Source organism: Merops nubicus, unplaced genomic scaffold (assembly GCF_000691845.1).
Source record: "Merops nubicus isolate BGI_N331 unplaced genomic scaffold, ASM69184v1 scaffold9488, whole genome shotgun sequence".
In the NCBI taxonomy this organism is placed as follows: Eukaryota; Metazoa; Chordata; class Aves; order Coraciiformes; family Meropidae; genus Merops; species Merops nubicus.
Window position 1 is genome coordinate 11,679 of NW_008626519.1, and position 20,325 is coordinate 32,003.

A 20,325-nucleotide genomic window follows, 5' to 3' on the forward strand; every position below is an offset into this window, starting at 1 on the left:
TTTTTTTCACTTTCCAAACTCTGCTAGATGATACTTCTGCTTTCTTCCACTGTGCTGTAATAGGACATAGATTGTAAGCAAACTAATATTTTTATTCTGTTCCTATTGATCTGAAGCTCTGTGATGTGAAGGCACATGGTGATGCTGTGAGATGATGACACACAATAACACACTCTTTGTTGTGTGGTTGTATTTTCTGTATTGTTTTCTTCAGTAAAACCAACTGACCTAACGTTATTATCACCTTACACGATCTATATGGTAAAGGATAGATTTTCTTCTAACTATTTAAATTACTGGGTAAAGAAAAACCAGTTATCTTACTGTGAAATTAACTTGCTTGTACTTTACAATATAATGTGTATTTCAGTTTAAGCTCAACTTCTCTTCTTTGTGGAGATGTTCACTGGAATTTTTCTTTCTTTGTGGTGACCTGTCTTGTGAGCAAAGTCATTTCAGAAATCAGTAATGGTGTGGGTTGTGGGTTTTCTGGTTTGGTTTTGTTTTGTTTGGGTTTGTCCTTGTTTTCTTAAGAAGGGTTTTAAGTGACTGTGCTTGTCTGAAGTTTGGTTTTAATACTACGTCTTAGAGACAATTATTTAAATCTGAACAGCAAAAGATTTGTTTTACAGTCATTAATTATATCTGTGAATTTAGTAATAATGACCTCTTAGTAAATACTAATTGCCACAGTTTGGGAAATGAGTACTGGGTGATATATTCATGTAGGAGTGTTGTGGAATGAACTTGGGTGTCTGTAGGTCATGACAGCTACAGCAGAGTGTTGCTGCAGATGTTGTTTAGTAATTAACTTACAAATATTTCTCAAATTATAACTTAAAGCCACCATTATTAATAATTCTATTATAAGAGGCATTTATTAAGTCACTTCTCAGGTGTTCTAAGCACAGAAATTTGATTAAGAATTTTCAAAATAATTGTGAAGAGAGAAAAAGTGCTTTTTGGAGTTTTCAGGCATATACTCTTCAAACTTGAAGCATTTTGCTTGAAATAAATGGAAAATGGCACTTGTGTGAGATAGGAAAAGGAAGCTTGCCAAATAGTCCTCTGCCCTTCTCTCCCATATGCTCACTCAGAGCAGATCACTTGGGCTGCAAACTGATTGAGCTGTGATCAATGTCACTACACATATAGTGACACACACATGGAGTTTTTCCTCAGGTATAGCAACAAGGCTTCTACAGTGTGTAAAATCTACAAAAGATAGAAAAAGTGACAAAGAAATTAATGTTCAGTCATAACAAGCAGTAGAGCTTGTTATTTTTAAACAGATTTTGAAGGATGTTGGATTTTTACAGTAGTTAAAAAAAATTAATTGGAAATTCAATGATGTTGTGTAAAATCCATCCACAGTTTTAAATAGAAACATACCATCAACAAGTAACTATGCCAAGAATTGTACTAAATTGAGGATTTGGGGGAAACTGTCACCATATGGTTCCCTAGGATGCCAGACAGTTTTGGCATCCTGTGTTGTATGAGGTTGAAAATATTTGGTCTGGCTCCCAGTATTCTGCCTTGTTCTTCAGGAAACCTTCTAAGCCTTTGACTGCTACTCCTCTATTGTCTCATTATCTGGGGATTAGGGGGAAGCTCATCCATGTAGTAAATGTCAGCTGTAAATGTTTAAGCTCAGGCCAGGATTCGTTTTGGCTCCAAGTTCAGGCATAAAACTGTACAAAGTATAAAAGTCACTAATATAATAACAAAGACAGACCAGATTAGCCTTGTGATTAAGAGACACTGAGTTAGAAGGAACAACAAAAATGAGTATTAGCCTAAAAGCAAGAGGGGAAAATTGTTACAGAGATCCTTGCCTTTCAAAAGAAGAGCTCAGCCAAAATAGCTTGAATTAAAGCTACTCGTGCTACACCAAAAATGCAGATTGACAGCAATAGATGAAGTATGTAGAAGATCTGTAACCTACCTGTCTGGGTGGGGGAAATAGGTGACTTTATGCTAAACTTCAAAGAAGTTCAATAGTTGGATTTTTAGCTGTAATAAAGTTTATTTGGTACTATAGGATTTAAGGAAATTAAGTTGTTTTTTTTTTTCAAATATATGATTGCTTTAATCTCTTGTGAGGTTGGTTAGTTTTTATCTGTGATACAGAGCTATTGGTGGTTGAGGAACTTTAGCATTAGTTTAGTAGAAGTGTATAGGAAAATTGAGGTATCAGAATTTCAGATTTGGAATAATCTGTTGTTCAGAACAGTGTTTTCTGAATATCATAATGTAATACTTTGTATTTTAATTTATCCTCTCGTTTGTATTCCTAGGCAGTAGGCGAGTGACGATGGAAGTTCTTGAGCTGCTTGTTGAAGACATGTTCCTTATTGGTGATGCTATTTCTGAAAATGTTTGGGAAGATGATAGCCTTTTTGCATTGGAATTGGTAAGATTCTCCAGGCTTTGATCAGCCATATTTAAGTCTCCTTTTAGAAGACTGACATTTCCCACAGTGATTCATATACAGATCTAATCTGCTGAGCTACCCTTTTGAAAATCTTGAATAGTTTATTATTAGTTCTATCACTCACACATTATTATTGTTTAAAACATAAGTTCTTTTACCACATAATTGGAAATTTCACCTCAAGATAAGTAATGAATTTTGTCTTGTAGCTCTTTAACAGACGTTGAGAGAAACATGTAGGGAGGCAAGTCTGAGGGAAGAGTACTGACTAGAAATATTGGAAACCAATTAGATGTAAATGAAAACTTTCACTTTCTTTACTCCTTAAACTATCTGTTTAAAATTAAGGAGATAACTCTTTAGATCCAAGACTGGAATTGTAAGCTTCTATGTATCCTTTTCCTACACAAGACCTATAGGTATTTCATCTGTCCTTAACTCTGTTGCTTAGCTGGGAAAGAAAGGAGAAGGCTTTTTGGCCCAGGAAAGGAGATTCAAAGCACTAAGGTGCTGTTGTCCAAACAATTTAGGTTGCTGTAAATCCATACCTGAGCACAGCTGAGTGGTGTTATATACATGAGATATCAAATTAGTGAATAACAGATTAAAAACTGACAGTGACCAGCTAGCGTTTTTGAAGACAACTGAAAGGTGACACGTAAGCTTGCATGGCTTATGCATGTAACAAACACACCAAAGTTGCAGACTGAAACTTGTCCAAAAACTTGACTTAAGCATAGTCTTAAATGCACATGACTTAAGTGAGAATTAATGAAAATACTACTGAATACTTAACAATGGTATTGCAATAATTATTAATTCAAATATTGTTGTTGGCTTCCCTATTGTCTGTTTTACAAATAATATTGATATTATTTACAGGACCTAGCAGTGAATGAGAACTTTTTTCTTCAAATTTAGTATACTGATCTGTCAAAATCTATTATAATTGATCAACATCAACTCAGTCCTGAAGATTCCTTGCAGAACATTTAAAATAATAAGCTTAATATAATCTTTTTGTCCAATTGTTATATGGCCTGAATCAGTGTGTTCCATTGCACATAAACTGTGACTGTCATCAGCTGTACATCGTGATAATTGTTAGTAGGATAATGTTTGTTTCCAGGCTACTAATAAGCAACACTCTGAAAATAAGCTGAGTAATTGTATATATTTACACAGATTATTTGAAAAATAAAATAAAATTAAAGCTTTGCTGATATAACCTTATTCTTTTGGTAGAACTTGGATATTTACTAGTAAAATACTTTTCAGATATAAAAGTCACCTCCCATTGAAAGTTATGAATCTGCACCAAGTTATGATGGATGGAGAGCTGGACTGAGTTAATTTTGGTAAAGCAATTGCAAGGCAGGAGATAAAAAACAGATCTTCATCTTTCTTAGTATTTGAGTAAATAAAAATAACCAGATTGACAGTTTTTGGGAAACAACCATTAAACTTACCATTGTATTATTTAGTACTATATCAATAAAATGTCTTTTATCAGAAGTAGACAGTTTTTAGAGTTGTTTGGCTTCAGTGCTTAGAAAAAGTATTTCCTTTTTCTGTTTTGTATTAGCTGCAAGGGAAGGAGGTAATGTGTCTCTTTTCTAGGAAACTTGAAAGCCTTTCTTGTATAGCTTTGTATTTTTTCTTTATTCAATTTTAAATCTCTGCACAGGAATATGTGTGAAAAATAAGTATTTTGGAAATCCTGGACAAAATACTTAAGTTTATAACTGTGTGTATTTTACCCAAGTTTTAATGGTTTCTTCCTCCTAAATAAAGGCTTTGCTGTTTTCCAAGTTTTGTCCTGTGTACTTAAGTGCAGTTTGATTCTGCCATGTCAGAAAGTTAGGTACTGCACATGGCTGTAGCCCCTCAGCTTTTTTGGATCACTGACTCTGAGACAGTCATCCCTGTCTCAGGGAGGAATAACCTTCATGAATCTACTGCTGATTTGAAGAGTAGAGTCTTGAAGCAGAGGCTCTTCCTGCCTCTGCGAACTGTAGCAGGACAGAGAGAAACTTCTTTGAATTCCTGAAGATGAATCCTTTTCATCTTACTGTGTAATAACCTGTGTTGATAATTACTTTAAAAGACTGATTTAATTTAGTCAATTGCATCTTATCATTTTCTTCATTTGTGTTGTGTCAGATGAATAGTGTTTAATTTCTTGACAGTGATTATCAATTTCTGGAATTAATAAGCTAAATTTCACATGAGCTATTGCATTCATAATCATTATTTTTTTGGCATTCCAAAACAGGCAACTGGAATTGCTTCTGCCTATGTTTTACTGTCCTTAAGTACAAACCTGCCTTTTTCAGGTGACCAAAATTCTAGGGGGTAATTTTGTTTTTTTCAGTGTCAATGAGCTGGTGTTATCTAAATGATTGTTATTTTTGAGTGGGTTTTTACAAAATCTGAGAAATCTGCTACTGTTTCCTTTGAGAATGAATAGGTATAAAAAACACTTGATAGTCTGGAAGCTTGGATTGTTTGATTTTTTTTTAATATTTTTTTTAATTTCAAGATAAGCTTTATTAGTAGGTTCAAGCCAGCTCCTAATATTTGTGTTAAAATTGAGCTTCAAAACAGCTAAAATTTCAGAAGCTCAGAATTGTAGTGAGCAGGAATTATGGGGAGAAAAGGGAGAAGAACAGACAGAGAGGAGAGGAACCAGTAATGGCTCATTACTGACCAAAATATTCAGAACAACAACTGAAGGTAGAGTGAGGTCCAGAACTAAGGCACAGTTCTGGTCAGATGACAAACAAAATGCTGTGTATTTTGTACCATTTCTGCATTTAAAAATTGTTTGGTGTGCTTTTGTTAATGATGTGATATTGACCAATATGGGTGCTGACTGTAAAGTTACAGTTATTTCTAATGATTGTATTTCTGATTTTGTCTTCAGAAAGAGAAGTTGCTTCTGGTCCTGGGTTTGCTTGGAGAAACTATATTATATCACAAAACCAATACAAGTGCAGAGCAGCCCGAGGTGATGCTGGTGCATCACAGAATGGCATTTATTAGCATTTCTCTCTTCACTGTTAGGTTGCTGCAAGTACTTCTGCCTGTAGAAAAGGTATGCCATCACTAATTCTAAGTCATTGTCTCTTGGTTTTCTGTTTTAAAAGGGCAAACAGTGATACCTTCCTAAGAGATTAATACTGAGAAAATAGCCACTGGATAGAGAAATCAACCTGATTAGATTGGATAGTAGGAAAAATTTCTTTACTGAAAGGATTGTAAGGCACTGGACCTGTCTGCCCTGGGAAATGGTGGACTCACCATCCCTGGAGGGATTAAAAAGACATGTAAATGTGGTGCTGAGGGACATGGGTTAGTGGTGACCTGGCAGTGCTGGGTTAATGGTTGGACTCAATGATCTTAAAGGTCTTTTCCAACCAAAATGATTCCATGCCTTACACTGGCTGATGGATGATCAGAGAAGGCAACTTTGTCTATTCCTCAGTTATCTGTGCATCTGTGCATTCTGCATAATCTTCTGCAGAGTTCCAGTCTTTGAAAAACAATTCATAATACTTTTTTTTTTTTAATGAGTTTTTCAAATTTAACATTCTTTTTCCTTCTATAGTGTTTTGTGTTCCCCCCCCCCATCTGATGCACGGTTTGCAAAACGATGCTGCCCCCTGCTCATTTGTAGTATGTTTGCAAGTAAGGCTGGAACTACATAACATTTAAAATCATCAGTCTTAACCTGATGGAATATTACAAGCAATTATGTTTCATATGTCATAGTGATTTTAATTCTACTTTGCTTTCAGTGCTCTAAAAGAAATTCTGTTGTAGCTCTCGAACTGTTGTTTGTTTGGGGGTTTTTTTGTTTGTTTGTTTCTTTTTTGTTTGTTTGTTTTTGGTTTTTTTTTTTCGTTGTTTGTGGTTTTTCTTCTTTGTTTTTTCAGTTTGATGGGTCTGATGTTTGGAAGTTGTAAACCTATACATGCTTAAACGTCTTCTAACACTTCCATCCTACTTTTGTGGGTTTTTTTATCATTTTTTTTGTTGCAGTGTAGCTGTTTCATAGATATTATTCAAGTAGCAGATTGATTTTTCAGTCACGGGTTTTTTATCACAAATATTAAGTCTTTTACTATTAATATAAGTAATCTCTTGTAACTGAAAGTAAGTGTAGACATTCTAATTAATTTTTTAATAATTCTTGTCTTTATGTTCTTACGTACATAATAAATTCAATTCTGTGTATGGCAGGAGTTGGGAAAATATTACTATATTTGAGGTCAGAATTTTAGGTGACGGAATACTGAACACTTGCAGTAAATAAAAACAAACCCACTACCAGCAGAAGTCCCAGTTCTCAGTATGTGATAGCACTGGGGAATTGTAGGCATCTCTAGTAAATCTAGAATTGTGGCCTGTGGATTCTCTGCCATCTAGTGGTTAGCCAGTAAACTGACCCTGGCCAGTGCTGTGCTGGGGCTGGATCACACACAACTTCTGTGGCTGGCTGCAGGTCTGCCATCAGGACTGACATCTGATGAACTCTCAGTATAATTGAAAAAAATAATAATTCTTCATCTAGAACTCATTGGACATGCTTCTGTAATTTTTCGGTTGCAGCAATAGCGACTGTACATGTTGAATGACTGCAGGTGCTGTTGTTGGGTTTACTGTATGTTCAGGCTGTTAATCTGATGGTTGTTTTCTTTTTTGAAGGCGAGTAAAGTGCTCCAGAAGAGTTTGCTGAGTGCTTTGTTTCTGCTCTCTCTGGACATGTCCTTCTCCGTGGAATACCCGAGCGCTCACGAGGCCGTTGCAGCCTACCTGGAGCAGATGAGCACTGAGAACTACAGTGTTTATAAACAGGCTGCAGAAGCTGCCTACTCCATCGACTGCACTTGTAGCTTCATGGCCCAAGTTCATAAGGAGGTGTGGAATTTTTTATGTAAAATATTTCCTGTGGGCAAACTTCTTTCCTCCACTTCCTTTTTTCTGTGGTAAAAACGTGGTGTAGCATAGCTGAAGAAATCCATACCTCTTCTGTACCACACAAGATGTAGTTAATTCCTTTTTGTTATCACTAATACTACTCATGATCTTTGTAAAAATCTTACCCTAAGTAAAAAGAAAGAAATAAACACTTGGAAGTGGTCAGAAGACCTTCTATAGGTAAAGAAGTAAGTCAGAAAGAAAGACACTATTTAAGTCTATAGTGTGTATGTATGTTGTCCAGTATTTAATTTTTAATCCCCATCTACTCGGCAATTTTAGCTCTAATAAAAACAAATTCTAGACTGAGTGAGGTTTGTGAGCTTCACTTTGTTATGAAGACAACTGATACACTTTGCTTTATTAGGTCAGAGATTCTAGCATGGTACTGAAATATTCTTCTCCACTATCCAAAAGGGCAAGTAATTGTGCAGTACTTGTTCTATTGATGCTAAAGTAAATGAATAAATACAGCAATATAAATGTAGTGCTGTCTTAAATCTGAGTTAGTCTGTGCACTATATAGACAAGTTCTGAATTCAGTAAAAGCAATACTTTGCTCATAAAATACTGTTTAAAATGAAGTTAACTCCTTCAGATTTAAATGACTCATGATTAATTTATTTGGTAACCAAAAGTATGAAGACATGTACTTAAATGAAAAAACAAAAACAAAACAAACAAAACCAAACAACTTGCTCTTTAATATTAATAGACAATTGCTGACAGTTCCATCATTAAATCTTTCATTGTACTCTTCTCACATAAAATGCCTATTGCTTTAAAAAAAATAATTTCATTAAAAGCATAAAGCATTCAAGGATGAGTCTGTTCTTGGGTGTTTTAGAAAGTATTTTGAATAAAGTTATAGTGTTTGTGCTGTGTAATGTTAGACATATGTTATTCCTTTTGAATTTTATTTGGATTTGCTGGAGTATTTTCAGCTCTGAGGAGTAGCTTCTAAAATTTATCTGAAATCTATTGGTTTTGTTAATCAGGTTAATATAAACTTCTCTGTGAAAGGCTGAACCAAAGCCTACTCAGTAGATGTATTAAATCATGATACATTCTGAAAGATTATGCAATAACATTGTATACTTTTAACATTACTAATTCTGATAGTTTCTTTCACTTGATTTTACTTCTCAGGGGGACAAGAATCTTTCTGAACTAGTAGAACTGGCAGACCAGGCCTTGAGTGGTCTACCCTACCATCAGCACTTTCCCTTGCTTCAGGAATGCATTCACATATGCTCAAATATGTGAGTACATTACTGCTTAAAACTCTTACCTGAGAAAATCTTCTTTTATGGATAAAGTTCCTCATGTAGAAGCTCAACTTGTTTGTTCCCTGTATTTGAACAACTTTTTCTTTTAGCCATTGAAAGGTCTCTTCTAAATAATTTGTCATCCTGATGCTAAAAAACCCTGATGTTTTATTCTTTTCTTTTCTAAGTATAAGCTTTTATGATTTTGTTTATAAAGTTACTATGTGATTTACAAAGAAACAGTCTTAAAACATTCTGACCTATCTTTCTAACTTTTTTTTTAATTGCTTTGTTCCAAGTGTATTTATGTAACTTACCTCTATTTCACTTTCAGAAACCCTAAAGGACTTATTTTATTGTTGATGCTGTATATTACAACATGGCATCTCATTTATTAAACAGCATGGTTTTATTGCTTTTCAGATTTTCCATGTCTCTAGTTAGAGAATTTAAGTTGCCCTGTGGTGCCTAGAAAAGTTCTGTATTGAACACTTAATTAGAAATAAAGAAATCTTAATTTTATACTGACTCAAATTTTGACTTGAGGGATTTTTTTTTTTTAAAGGAAACTACATTTAAGAGATCTTTAATAAGTTTCTAAATCACAAAACGCTTTTCAGTGTTCTAATGCATTTTGTAGTAGTTGAGTACTTTTTCAGACAACAGAATATTTAATTTTAATTAAACTTTTGTTTTTTCACTTCAATTAGCTTTCTGATAGCAGGAGTGGACTTTTATCTGTACATGCAAAAAATTCTGAAAGCATGAATTTTTTTTAATAATCGTATACCATGGTCTAAAGAGACTGTTGAAACAGTAGAATTTTGTTTTCAGATGAACATAAATGTTTGTCAGACTCCTAATTTTGAAAAACTATGGTCTTTGATTATCTACATGTGAAAAAAAAGTAAGTACAAATGTGAAAACTGTTACTATGATTTTGGCAAATATATTGTAACCTCTGAACTTTTGTGTGTCAAGTCGTTTTTCAGGATGTATTCCTTTTCAAGAAGTGTTTTCCAGATATTATCCTGAAATTTATCAGGAAGATTTCTGCAGATACCTTTTGGTATTGTAAATAAGTTAAATGTGTTGGTTTTAATTTTCAGTTGGAAGTCTGCTGAGTCTGACTCGTTGCTCCAGACCGAGGGTCAGAAGGTGCTGCTCCGTCTCTTGTCTCATCCTTTGCTGAATATAAAAGCTGAAGCCTATCACTGCTGTTTGGAAGTGGTTAAGGTTAGAACTAATGCTTACTTAATGGTGTTGTGCTAAATAATGCACGTTAAATGGTTCCCTCATTAAAAGCATTTTTAAAGCAAATTCTGTTTACCATGTTAGATGCTGTGCCATCTGTATAGGCCCAGGGTTGCCGTTTGCTCTTGTATTACTGGAGTGAAATCTGCTTGGTTAGGTTATACTCCAGGTCCTGCACTTCAGAATGACAGAATATCTAGAGGGGGAAAACCAGTGACTGACAACTTTATTTTTTTAAAAAGAATCATAATAATACTGATCACTTTGGGTTTTTTTTCTGCTGTTATACAGAAATATTTTTATTTAAAGAATAAGAAAAATAATTTGAAGTGCTCAGTTTTGCTTGTCTGCTGAAATGAGGTTCATAGAATCACAGATTCATTGGATTGAGACCTTTAGAGATCATCTAGTCCAATCCTCCTTTCACTAGAGCAGGTTTCTCAGAGCCCCATCCAGCCTGACCTGGAATGTTTCCAGGGATGGAGCATCTACTGCCTCTCTGGGCAACCTGGGCCAGTGTTTCACAACCCTCATTGTAATAAATTTCTTCCTTCTCTCTGTGAGGCTGGGAGTGTACGTTGCCAGTTCATGTCCAGTTTTCTCATCCATCAGTATCCCCAGTTCCTTTTCCTCAGGGCTGCTTTCAGTCCTTTCATCCCCCAGCCTGCATTGATACCAGGGGTTGCCCTGACCCAGGTTCAGGACCTTGCTCTTGGCCTTATTGAACCTCATTAGATTCCCTTGGGCCCATTCCTCAAGGGCAGACTCCATTGTGCTTATAGCACAATTCATTTTTCACACAAAGACACTGGAGCTAGTCTACTGAAATAGAAAGCAAAACTCTATCTGCACTGAATTATACTTGTATCTTTTTTTGGGATTTTTACCTGGCTGGTTTAGGTTTTGCTTATTTTAACCTAATACCTAATACCAAACAACACACAAAATTTGTCTAGTTTATTTTTGTAATTTTTTAAAATAAAACCCCAAATTTTTGTATTTCATAGTCCTTCGTAGCAACAAGAGTTTTCAGTCAGTGATCTATAAGGACAGAGTTTCTTCCAAGGCTGTAATGTTGAGCTTTCAGAACTGTAGTCCTCCAAACTCTGTGGAGAAAGTCTTTCGCTGGATGACATCTTCAGGCAGTCTGTAAAACAAGATGTAATAGTGGAGATTGTCTTGAATTCTAAAACTAACCAACGTTATTTTTATCACAGGACTCTTTAGGTATTCATAATGTTGCTAAGCCTGTGTCTTCAGCCTGCCACAGAGTACATTTCCTTCTTCATCCAAAAGTTTTGTATGAAATCTGTACCTTTGGCCTTCAGGAAGATAAGAATGAGGTACTGTGTTTAGCAGCTACATTTAGAAGTTGATGTGCATGCAAAGTAGGTGTTGATATTCTCCATGGTATCTGAGGCATACCTGAAGTTTTGGCTACATATGGTTTATTGTATATAGAAAAACTACACCACCAATGGAGTTGTAGTAAATGGAAATTTTTTTTTTTTAAATGTTAGAGAAAAAAAATCTTCTGTTCTAAGCATAGGATGCTGTTAAATAATAAAACCAATGAAAAATGGTATATACATATAGTCAGCCCTAATAAAATATGTGTATGATGAAGTAGTATGTATGATGGTTTGTGTTTGTGGAGACCATGAAAGGTGGGATGACCTCTGAGATGTGTCTGTTGGTTGAGGAGCAACAAGATGTTTTAAATCTGCAATGTCTTTGCTATAAAAATGTATTTCATCACTGCAAGCACATCATTGATTAAATTTAATTTCCTGAGTATTATAGAGGTGTTTTTTGGTATTATAGAATAGGACCCAATTTCCATTGGGTCCTTTTATATGCATGAATGCTTAACATATATCTGCTATTTCCTAGCTTACCTGTAAAGCTACATAGGGAGTTCTGAGAGTGGGGAAAACATTACCTATTTGTAACTACTTTATAGCTGATCTGTAAGGTCCCTGAAGTGAGAGGGGAAAGAATGTTGACTAACGAATCGTTTCAGTACTGTGCACAATCCCATTTAAAGTGGACTTTTTAGACGCTAACATTTTAAAAGAACTAAAATATCTTTGGTAATGTGCTATGTATTTGTACTTCGTATGCAAATTATCTTTTCCAAGGAAGACAATTATTTTGTTTGACTGCTGCTTTGATTGCCTTGTTAAAAAAGACTGCCAGCTTTCTCTTTTAGTGATTGGTCAAGCATAACAGCTAGACTTCGATTGATATTGAATTTACAAAGCTCATTGAGACAGAGAATGCATGTTTACAAAATGATCTAATTTTCTTCTCTTTAACTTGTAATGTATTTCTAATATATTTCTAAAGAAATACATAATGAAGATCATATCCAAGCATATTTTTTTACTTCTTGGGTGTGTATCTGCTACTGAAGTTTTCATAAAGAATCAGTTTAATCTTTTAAGCATGTCACAATGAGAAAACATGAAGAACCTTGTATTCTTTGGGCTTAAAATTTGCTGTGTGATTTTACAAATCCAGTTCCTTGAAGAGAGGCTAAAGTGATATTATTAAAGGCTGTTCTTGTTGCCTGAGGTGAGAGGAGTTGTACTTATAGCATAAAACGCAGGGTTTTAGCTGCTACAGGTAGGTGTTTTTACAATATATAAGGAAGAGTGAATTCTGAGCTGTGGGGTTTTTTTCTATCTATTCCTACTGTGGTAAAGATATTAGCTTGTAAATACTCTAAAAATTGCATATAGTATACATTACATAATGTACAGTATGTATACAGGACATACTAATACAGCAGAAGTCCTGTATTTTATGCCATTTTTGTGTTTGCTGAAGAGCTTCAGATGAATTCAAGTACAATTTGAAATACTTGGTAACAGTTTGCCTCAAGAAAGTGAAATGGCTTGAAGGCTCTTTCCTTCCTGTATCTTCAGAAGCATACCATAAAGACTGGGAATGAAATGCCCTAGAGGTGTAGTGGCAGGAAGGAAGAGGAACAGAATTTGTTTTATCTGCAGGATAGAGGCACTGATAGATATATAAATTGAAGTTATGTTTTATCTCAGAAAAGACAAACCAGAGTTCTAAGGGGAAAATTTGGGTGCTATTTAGGCAGAACTGTTTGTGTGTTTTCTCTGACAGGCTTTTCTAACAACTGAAATGTTTAATGAGACTGACAATTTAAAAGTAGCATTCTGCAGTGACAATATTTTGTCTGTAAAGTCTTTCTCTTTTGAGATGTTTTTGTAACACATTTCCAATTATAGCATGGACAAACTGACCTATACACATTGGTGGTTACATTAATTTCTTTTTGTTTGTTTGTGTTTTTTGCTTTGTTTCTTCTATTGAGCAGGTGCACTCTACAGCCAAGGCCATTCTGATGTATCTGTTGCAGGGACGATTAGTAATGGCAGTATTGACTTGGAACAAGTTTGTTGAGGCCCTTTGTCCTGTCATTCCTGTTCTACAGGTACTTCTAAGAGCTTTAATCTGGATTTGATGTATGAAATCATGTAAACAGCAACACTCTCATATTAGGGGAATGTTCTGTTTGTTGTTGAAGTAGCAGATGGAAAATAGATTAACAGTTATATACCTACAGGATATAAATCTTTATTTTGAAAAAATAAAAAATGTTTAAAAATCTTTATTTTGGTTTGTAAACAGGAATGTTTATTAATTTCTAAATTTATTTTTATGGAGCAATATTAATCTGCAGAATTTGAGTGTTTTTTAAAAGTAATTGCTTTTTTTTTGGGTGTTTCTTTTTCCCCACCCTCCTTGAGTCCCTAAAACGGAATTTACTTTAATTTACTAATTTAGTAAGTGGAATTTTTTTACTTTTGGAAATTTTTATTTGTTCTTTGTTTTAGGGTTATGCTGACACAAAAGATAAGCTAGGTAACTGTATCCTCACTTTGAGTGAAACAACCTCTGAGAAAGGAGAGGGGATTCTCCCTAGAACTACTAGACTACGGGCTGCTCTGCGCCTCCTCTTCTCAAAAAAGCAGTTGTAAGTAATGCCCTGTAGCATCTCCACACGCTTCTCATATTGATGACAAAAGTGTCTTCTCTAAAAACAAATTGATTATTATTTAATGAGTTGATTTGAAAGGTAGATTAATCATAATTATCCCCACCACTGTATTAATTTGATAAGCTAGTTAATTTTTAACTGTACAACTGAAGTTTTTCACTTTGAAGACTTTGTATCTTTATTTTGTTTACTCCTTTAGGGTTCGTTCTGTAGCACTTAAACATTTAACATTCCATCTTATGAATGAAGAAGAAGCAAACCTGAAACGGCCACATCTGGAGGGTAGTGTGCTTTCCAGTGTTTCTAACTTATTTATTATAGAAAGAGCTCTTGAGCTAAAACTGGATGATAAAACGGAGTCAATATTAAAGGTGAGTGAACTCCATCTAAATGTTGTGTCGTTGATTGGCTCTTCTACCTGCCACTGAAGTTATCATGTGCTGAAGGCTGCAGTATTTCATACAAATTGGCTTGATTCATAAAAAGAAAACTGTTGATCTTATCTGTCCATGTGAACAGCAGTTTCTACGCTACTGTATGCAACAATAACAAAATAATTCCTTCTTTTTTTTTTTCTTCTGCTGTTAACAGCAAGACTTGAGTACAGAGAGCACAGACCTGCTCTGTTTGCAAGAGTTTCATTGTGCATTATAATCTGATTCCTTTTTTTCCCCACATTGAACTTTTTTCCTCACAAAATCAATTTTTACTGAAACAGGTACTGATAATTTTTAATATAGAATCATAGAATGGATTGTGTTGGAAGGGACCTTAAAGATGATCTAGTTCCAACCCCACTACCATAGGCAGGAACACCTTCCACTAGACCGCTTGAACACTTCCAGGGATGGGCCATCCACAACTTCTCTGGGCAACCTGTTCCAGTATCTCACCACTCTCATAGTAAAGAATTTCTTTCTAATACCTATTCTAAATCTGCCCTCTTTCAGTTTAAAAACACTACCCCTCATCCTATCACTATACTCCCTGCTTAAAGAGTCCTTCCCCATCCTTCCTGTAGGCCCTCTTTAAGTACTGGAAGGCTGCTATAAGATCACCCTGGAGCCTTCTCCTCTCTAGATTAAATAACCTAAATTTGTCTCATCTGAAATATTCTAAAACAGATTATAAATTTGTCTTTGTTTCATTGCTATTGCTGCTTTTACAAAATGAAAAAAACAAATCACAAGTATTTGACCTTTGGGAAAATTTATTTCTTTTTTGTTTTTTTTTCTTTTTTTACCACCTTGCCTCCATTCTTCTTCCTCCTTTACCCTCAATGCTTTCAGATCCACAACAATGTTAAACAAAAGCTAAGATACTTGCTCACTGAAAAAAAGTTATTCTAACCACTCATTGTACACTTGATTTATCCTCTTCACCTACATCCTTCAGAAAGTTAGGACCTGGAATTTGTATGAATATTTAGGATTATTTACATTTCTGTAGCCAGAAAAAGAAAAGTCTGTATGTGCTGAACAATGAGCAATTCTGCAGCCAGAACTTGTGATTGCCATGAAACTGTCAATCCTCTTCAAAGCTTTAGAAGCATATTCTGGCATTATAGTTCCACATAAATTAAGAATTGATAGAAATCTGCATCTGTTGAACACTAGAAACTATTGTCTTGTCATATTCCACAAGTATTATTAGAGACTTGTTGCAAAAAGATTAGAATCTAATCCTTTTCTTATTGCGTGCATGTCAATTCAATCAAATACGCTCTAATAAGGAATTTAGTTTTTTTTTAATTTTCTACCATTTGTTAGGAAATCTGGTTACCTTGTTTCATAATACTATATTGGATGTAAATCTAATATTGTTTTACTTTTAGGCAGAAACTGTTGAAAAGCTGTATGACATCTTGACTTCTGGTGCTGTTGACCTAGTTTTGCGGAAGTCTGCAGCTGAGCAGCTAGCTGTCATTTTAGAAGGTAAAAGTCTTCAGAATTTTATAGTCTTGTGCTGATCATTTTGTGACCTTGCAGGTTTGCTTGGTTTCCTGTTTGTTTGTGCTAAGTGTACCTTTTGTAATTTTTATGGATATTGTTGAACCAGAGTTTTAACACTATTGTGGATGATCTACCAATTCAAATAAAAGGAATGGTTTTTTTTTGTCTTTGCCCTCCAGAATAAGAAATAATGGTGTTACTACCAAAAAAAAACCAAAAAAAAACCAAAAACCAAAAAACCACCAAACCAGCTCTCTTGGGTAATGTAAGAATAAGCCAAATTCTGTAAGCTCTGCAAGAATTTTTTTTTCTGCTTTTTCTTTTTAGTGTTCAGCAGTTTGATCTGTCTCAGAACTAATGGTGCTTCAGATTTTTTGCTGTTGCTAACTCAGATACTCAGGCTTCAGTGAGGGAGGTGGTGGTTAATATTGTATATATGGCTTTGGTGGTGGTGTGTTTTAATTAGGAAAGTTAAATCTTAGATTACACAGGCTAGCTAAAGGGATTTTATAATTACAGGAGAATATCTTGTACAGTTTTTAATTTCTGCATTTTGAGTTAGCCTAAGTAGTAACTACAGTTAAAATGGATTGCAAAGTCATTTGTGTGAATGAGGGTTAAATAAACTCTAGCTAAGCTTCCATGGTTATAACCTCTGTCAGTGTCAAGAGGCAGACTACCTCTGGCATTGCATCTAATATCTTTGCAAGGAAATCGTTCCTTCTATTATTCTTTATAGTTTAAGTGACTAATCATAAATTTGAACTACAGATTTTTTTTTTTATAGCTGTGGGGAAAAATTACAAATGCTGGTAAAGAAGATCTGATTAAGATAGCATAGGATGAAAATGCAAAGGAAAAAATGAAGTTTTATTGAAACTGTATGAGGACCTCCTTTAATATGAGGGATCACTTCTTTAAAAAAAACAAAAGCAAAAGCCAAACCAAGCCCAAACGACATAGCTTTGTTGCTGTTATTGAGTATTCTTAAACCAAATGCTCTAAAGAATGAGATCAGTGGATAATACTTATATGGTGGTTGAGTAAATACCATATTCAGTTCCATATTAAACTACTGAAGACTTTTAAATATTACAGGTGAAATCCTTTTTTGACTTAAATTGAGTTGCACTGGGTATCACTGGAACTTAAAGTTCTTATAGGAAGTTATGTAAGATATTTAAGAGTCTAGTGTGTAAGAAGCTGCAATAGACAAAACAAGACTTTGAGGAGGTTTGTCTTGGTAGAGCTAGAGCTGTACTTGTACTGTTGATTGGCACTTCTGGAACTTGTTCTCAACAGTAAGATTTTGCATTCTTGCAGAAAGAAGTGTAGTATTAAAGTATCCTCCCAAGTAACAAGTGACAGGACAAGAGGAAATGGCCTCAAGTTGGGCCAGGGGAGGTTTAGGTTGGGTATTAGGAAAAAATTCACCAAAAAGCTTGTTGAGCTCTGGAACAGGCTGCCCAGGGGAGTGATTGAACCACCATCCCTGGAGGTATTTAGAAGACATATAGATGAGGTGCTTAGGGACATGGGCTAGTGGTGGGGTTGGAATTGTTAGGTTAGTGACTGGTCTTGATGATGATGAAATTCCTTTCCAACTGAAATGATTCTATAATTGTGTAAATTGGTCCAGAACCAGTGTTTCTTACTACTTTTTGGTTTTCCTACAGATACCAAAATGCATGGCATAGTGAAAAAATTGGGTATGATAGAGAAGATTCTGACTTACCTTAATGAGTGTATACATGTGGATGGCAAGGTAAAATTATTGTTACAAGTTCTTCTGCAGGCATTGCACAGCATGAGAGCAATAGAGTTCCTTTTTTCTGCACTTTATAACAGTAATCTTTGTGCATTAATACTGCACAGAATACAAACGTTTAGTAACAATTGTAATATGCATTTTGTTTATTGTATTTTCTATAGTGCTAAGATTCTCTTAATGAAAGAAGGCTGGTTTGACTCCCCGTGAGAGGAGTCAGCCAAAGAACTGACTGTTTGGTGTGGTTATGAAATATACCAGAATTCCCTAAAGCTTTCTCAGTAGAGATGAAAACCATAATTTTTAATTACTTGGGGGGGGGAAAGTGTTCTATTGTAATTCATAGTTTCTAAACTTAAGTCTTGAAAAATTGTAATTAAAAATGTGATCTCATTGTAAATGGGAATCTGTGTCAGATTGAGTTTCAGGTATAAGTAATTTTCTGACCAGTAGAAGATCACTTCACTGGAAAAAAAAAAGTGTTCTATTGTAATTCATAGTCTCTAAACTTAAGTCTTGAAAAATTGTAATTAAAAATGTGATCTCATTGTAAATGGGAATCTGTGTCAGATTGAGTTTCAGGTATAAGTAATTTTCTGACCAGTAGAAGATCACTTCACTAGGGAGAGTCTCAGGAGATAAGATCATGCGTAGAGTTTAGTGTAAATTTGTTGTAGATGACCAAGCTTCCCATGCTTGTAATATGTCTGATCTGATGCTTGATTTCTTTTGAAATTCATTATCTGAAAACTCTTTATGCAAGCTTATTTAGGCTGTAAGCTGTTCAGCATCACTTCACTGCATAAACTTTTTGCATATTTCTTAGTTTGCTTGCATAGATGGTTGTAGCAGTCCAACAGTCCAAGTCTTGAGTTATTTAAAGAAACCATGGGATTTTTTATATAGTAATGACCTTTTTACCAAAAAGGTACAGGAGATAAGAACTGCTGGAGACATACTTGAATTCCTCTTTTTTGTAAAAATAATGAAAATGGCATTCTTCTTTGGTAACAGTAAAGTGTTTGGTTTGGTTTTTTTTCAGATTATCATTATCTAAGTCTATTTTATCCCAGTAGCATTAAAAAAATGTCTAGTTCAGTTTATGATAGCTTGAATATGAATACTTCTGTAAACCAGTTAAACCCAGTTGGAGAAATTGAAATAGTGAGTTCTTCAGGGTTTTTTAATGTGGTTCCTGTTTTTTAGTGACATTTTTTTATTATCTTTTTTAGAGATACTGAATAATGCAACTGTTGTCTTGTTTTGTTTTGGGTAGTGAGTAGATATTGGCATAATAACTTAATACAGACATACAAGTCTTGGGAAGATATTGTCTTAAACAGATCCTTCATAGCCAGGTATGAGTCCAGGATAAACTTTAAAATAATGTTTTTATCCCCTTATAAACTTCCATTTAATCTATGAAGGGCAAAGACAACTCTCTAGGGGCTGTGACACCTTTCTTTTGCATGTGACTTGTGGAATGTAGGATCTTTATACTCCACAGGATGCCCAAACTTTACCTGATGGAAGTTGCAGAGTATTCGAGAGGACAAAACTGAAACTGCACACTGAACAGTGAATGGTTTAGATGGAGTCAGCAGGAGAGCATAAGCCAACAGCTGTGTGTAAAAAGCCACGATTGATTGTATTAATCATCTCCTAGTAGTTTAACCTTATTGCTATCTGTACTGGATTTTTAATCTGTTCCTGCAGCTTATGGAATCTCTGGTGCCACCCTGTCTAACGCTCTTACGCAAACTTGTCTGTGCTGATCCCGTCGCTCGTCTGTCCCTAGCACAGAACTCATCTTTACTGCTGGTGCTGTTCAGAGGTAATCATTCTGTTTTGAGGTTAACACATACATGGAAAGAAAATGTGTGAAATGTTAGATGTTTAACCAAAGGCCCTCTTAAGAACCTTGGCTTCAGAGGCTCTAATGATTAAAAGGTAAATCACTGTGTGCTAGTGTCACTCATGTGACATCTGTTGTCAAGATGTTGTCAAAATGGCTGTGGAAATCAGTTTTTTTCATCAATGTCCTTCTGTGTATTATTCAATGTCAATGTTTTCCTAACACATCTTAAAATATCTTTATTTTATTCAGCTGCCCTGATATTCCAAAATGATCGTGCTGTTTTAACTGAAACTACAGTGCTGCTTTGTCTTCTTTTGTTTGATGAAGTAGCAAGAGCAGAAACGTGGTATGAGAAGTTATTTAATGGCATATTCTCTAGTCAAAATTTAAAGTTTTAATGACAAGTTTGTGTGTGTGTGTGTATGTGTGTGTATATATATATATATATATATATAAAATCTCCAAGCAAATTATGCCTCAAACTTTTATATATAAAACTTTTATATCCAAAATAGCATATTTGTAGGCAAAACAAATTGTTTCAATCCTTGGGTTGCATGCTGTATAGGCATATTTTTACATGGCATAGTTTTGCAGTATAAATACTTTGTACCTCAGAATTAAGTTTCCTTTCATGTTCAAAAAACCCTGATTAGTCTGTAACCCATCTTTTCCATAAATGGAAACTACACAAATCACATAACTAGCTGTAGGCATGGGGGTTTTTTAGCTTAATTAGAATTCTCCTATTTACCTTGGCTTTTAAGTG

General features: G+C 34.8%; 1 protein-coding gene across 1 annotated transcript in view; it reads left to right on the top strand.

The window, feature by feature from the left end:
* Window positions 1-20,325, top strand: part of RTTN (rotatin) — a gene marked incomplete at its 5' end in the record, with an annotated part of 78,034 nt that overhangs the window by 11,143 nt on the left and 46,566 nt on the right. The window contains 13 exons of the mRNA XM_008946041.1: window positions 2,301-2,416; window positions 5,364-5,534; window positions 7,148-7,360; window positions 8,570-8,682; window positions 9,798-9,924; window positions 11,160-11,285; window positions 13,295-13,411; window positions 13,815-13,954; window positions 14,178-14,349; window positions 15,813-15,912; window positions 17,607-17,695; window positions 19,415-19,532; window positions 19,806-19,911. Of these exons, the coding sequence (XP_008944289.1) occupies window positions 2,301-2,416; window positions 5,364-5,534; window positions 7,148-7,360; window positions 8,570-8,682; window positions 9,798-9,924; window positions 11,160-11,285; window positions 13,295-13,411; window positions 13,815-13,954; window positions 14,178-14,349; window positions 15,813-15,912; window positions 17,607-17,695; window positions 19,415-19,532; window positions 19,806-19,911 (1,708 nt within the window). The remainder of the gene's footprint in view (window positions 1-2,300; window positions 2,417-5,363; window positions 5,535-7,147; window positions 7,361-8,569; window positions 8,683-9,797; window positions 9,925-11,159; window positions 11,286-13,294; window positions 13,412-13,814; window positions 13,955-14,177; window positions 14,350-15,812; window positions 15,913-17,606; window positions 17,696-19,414; window positions 19,533-19,805; window positions 19,912-20,325) is intronic.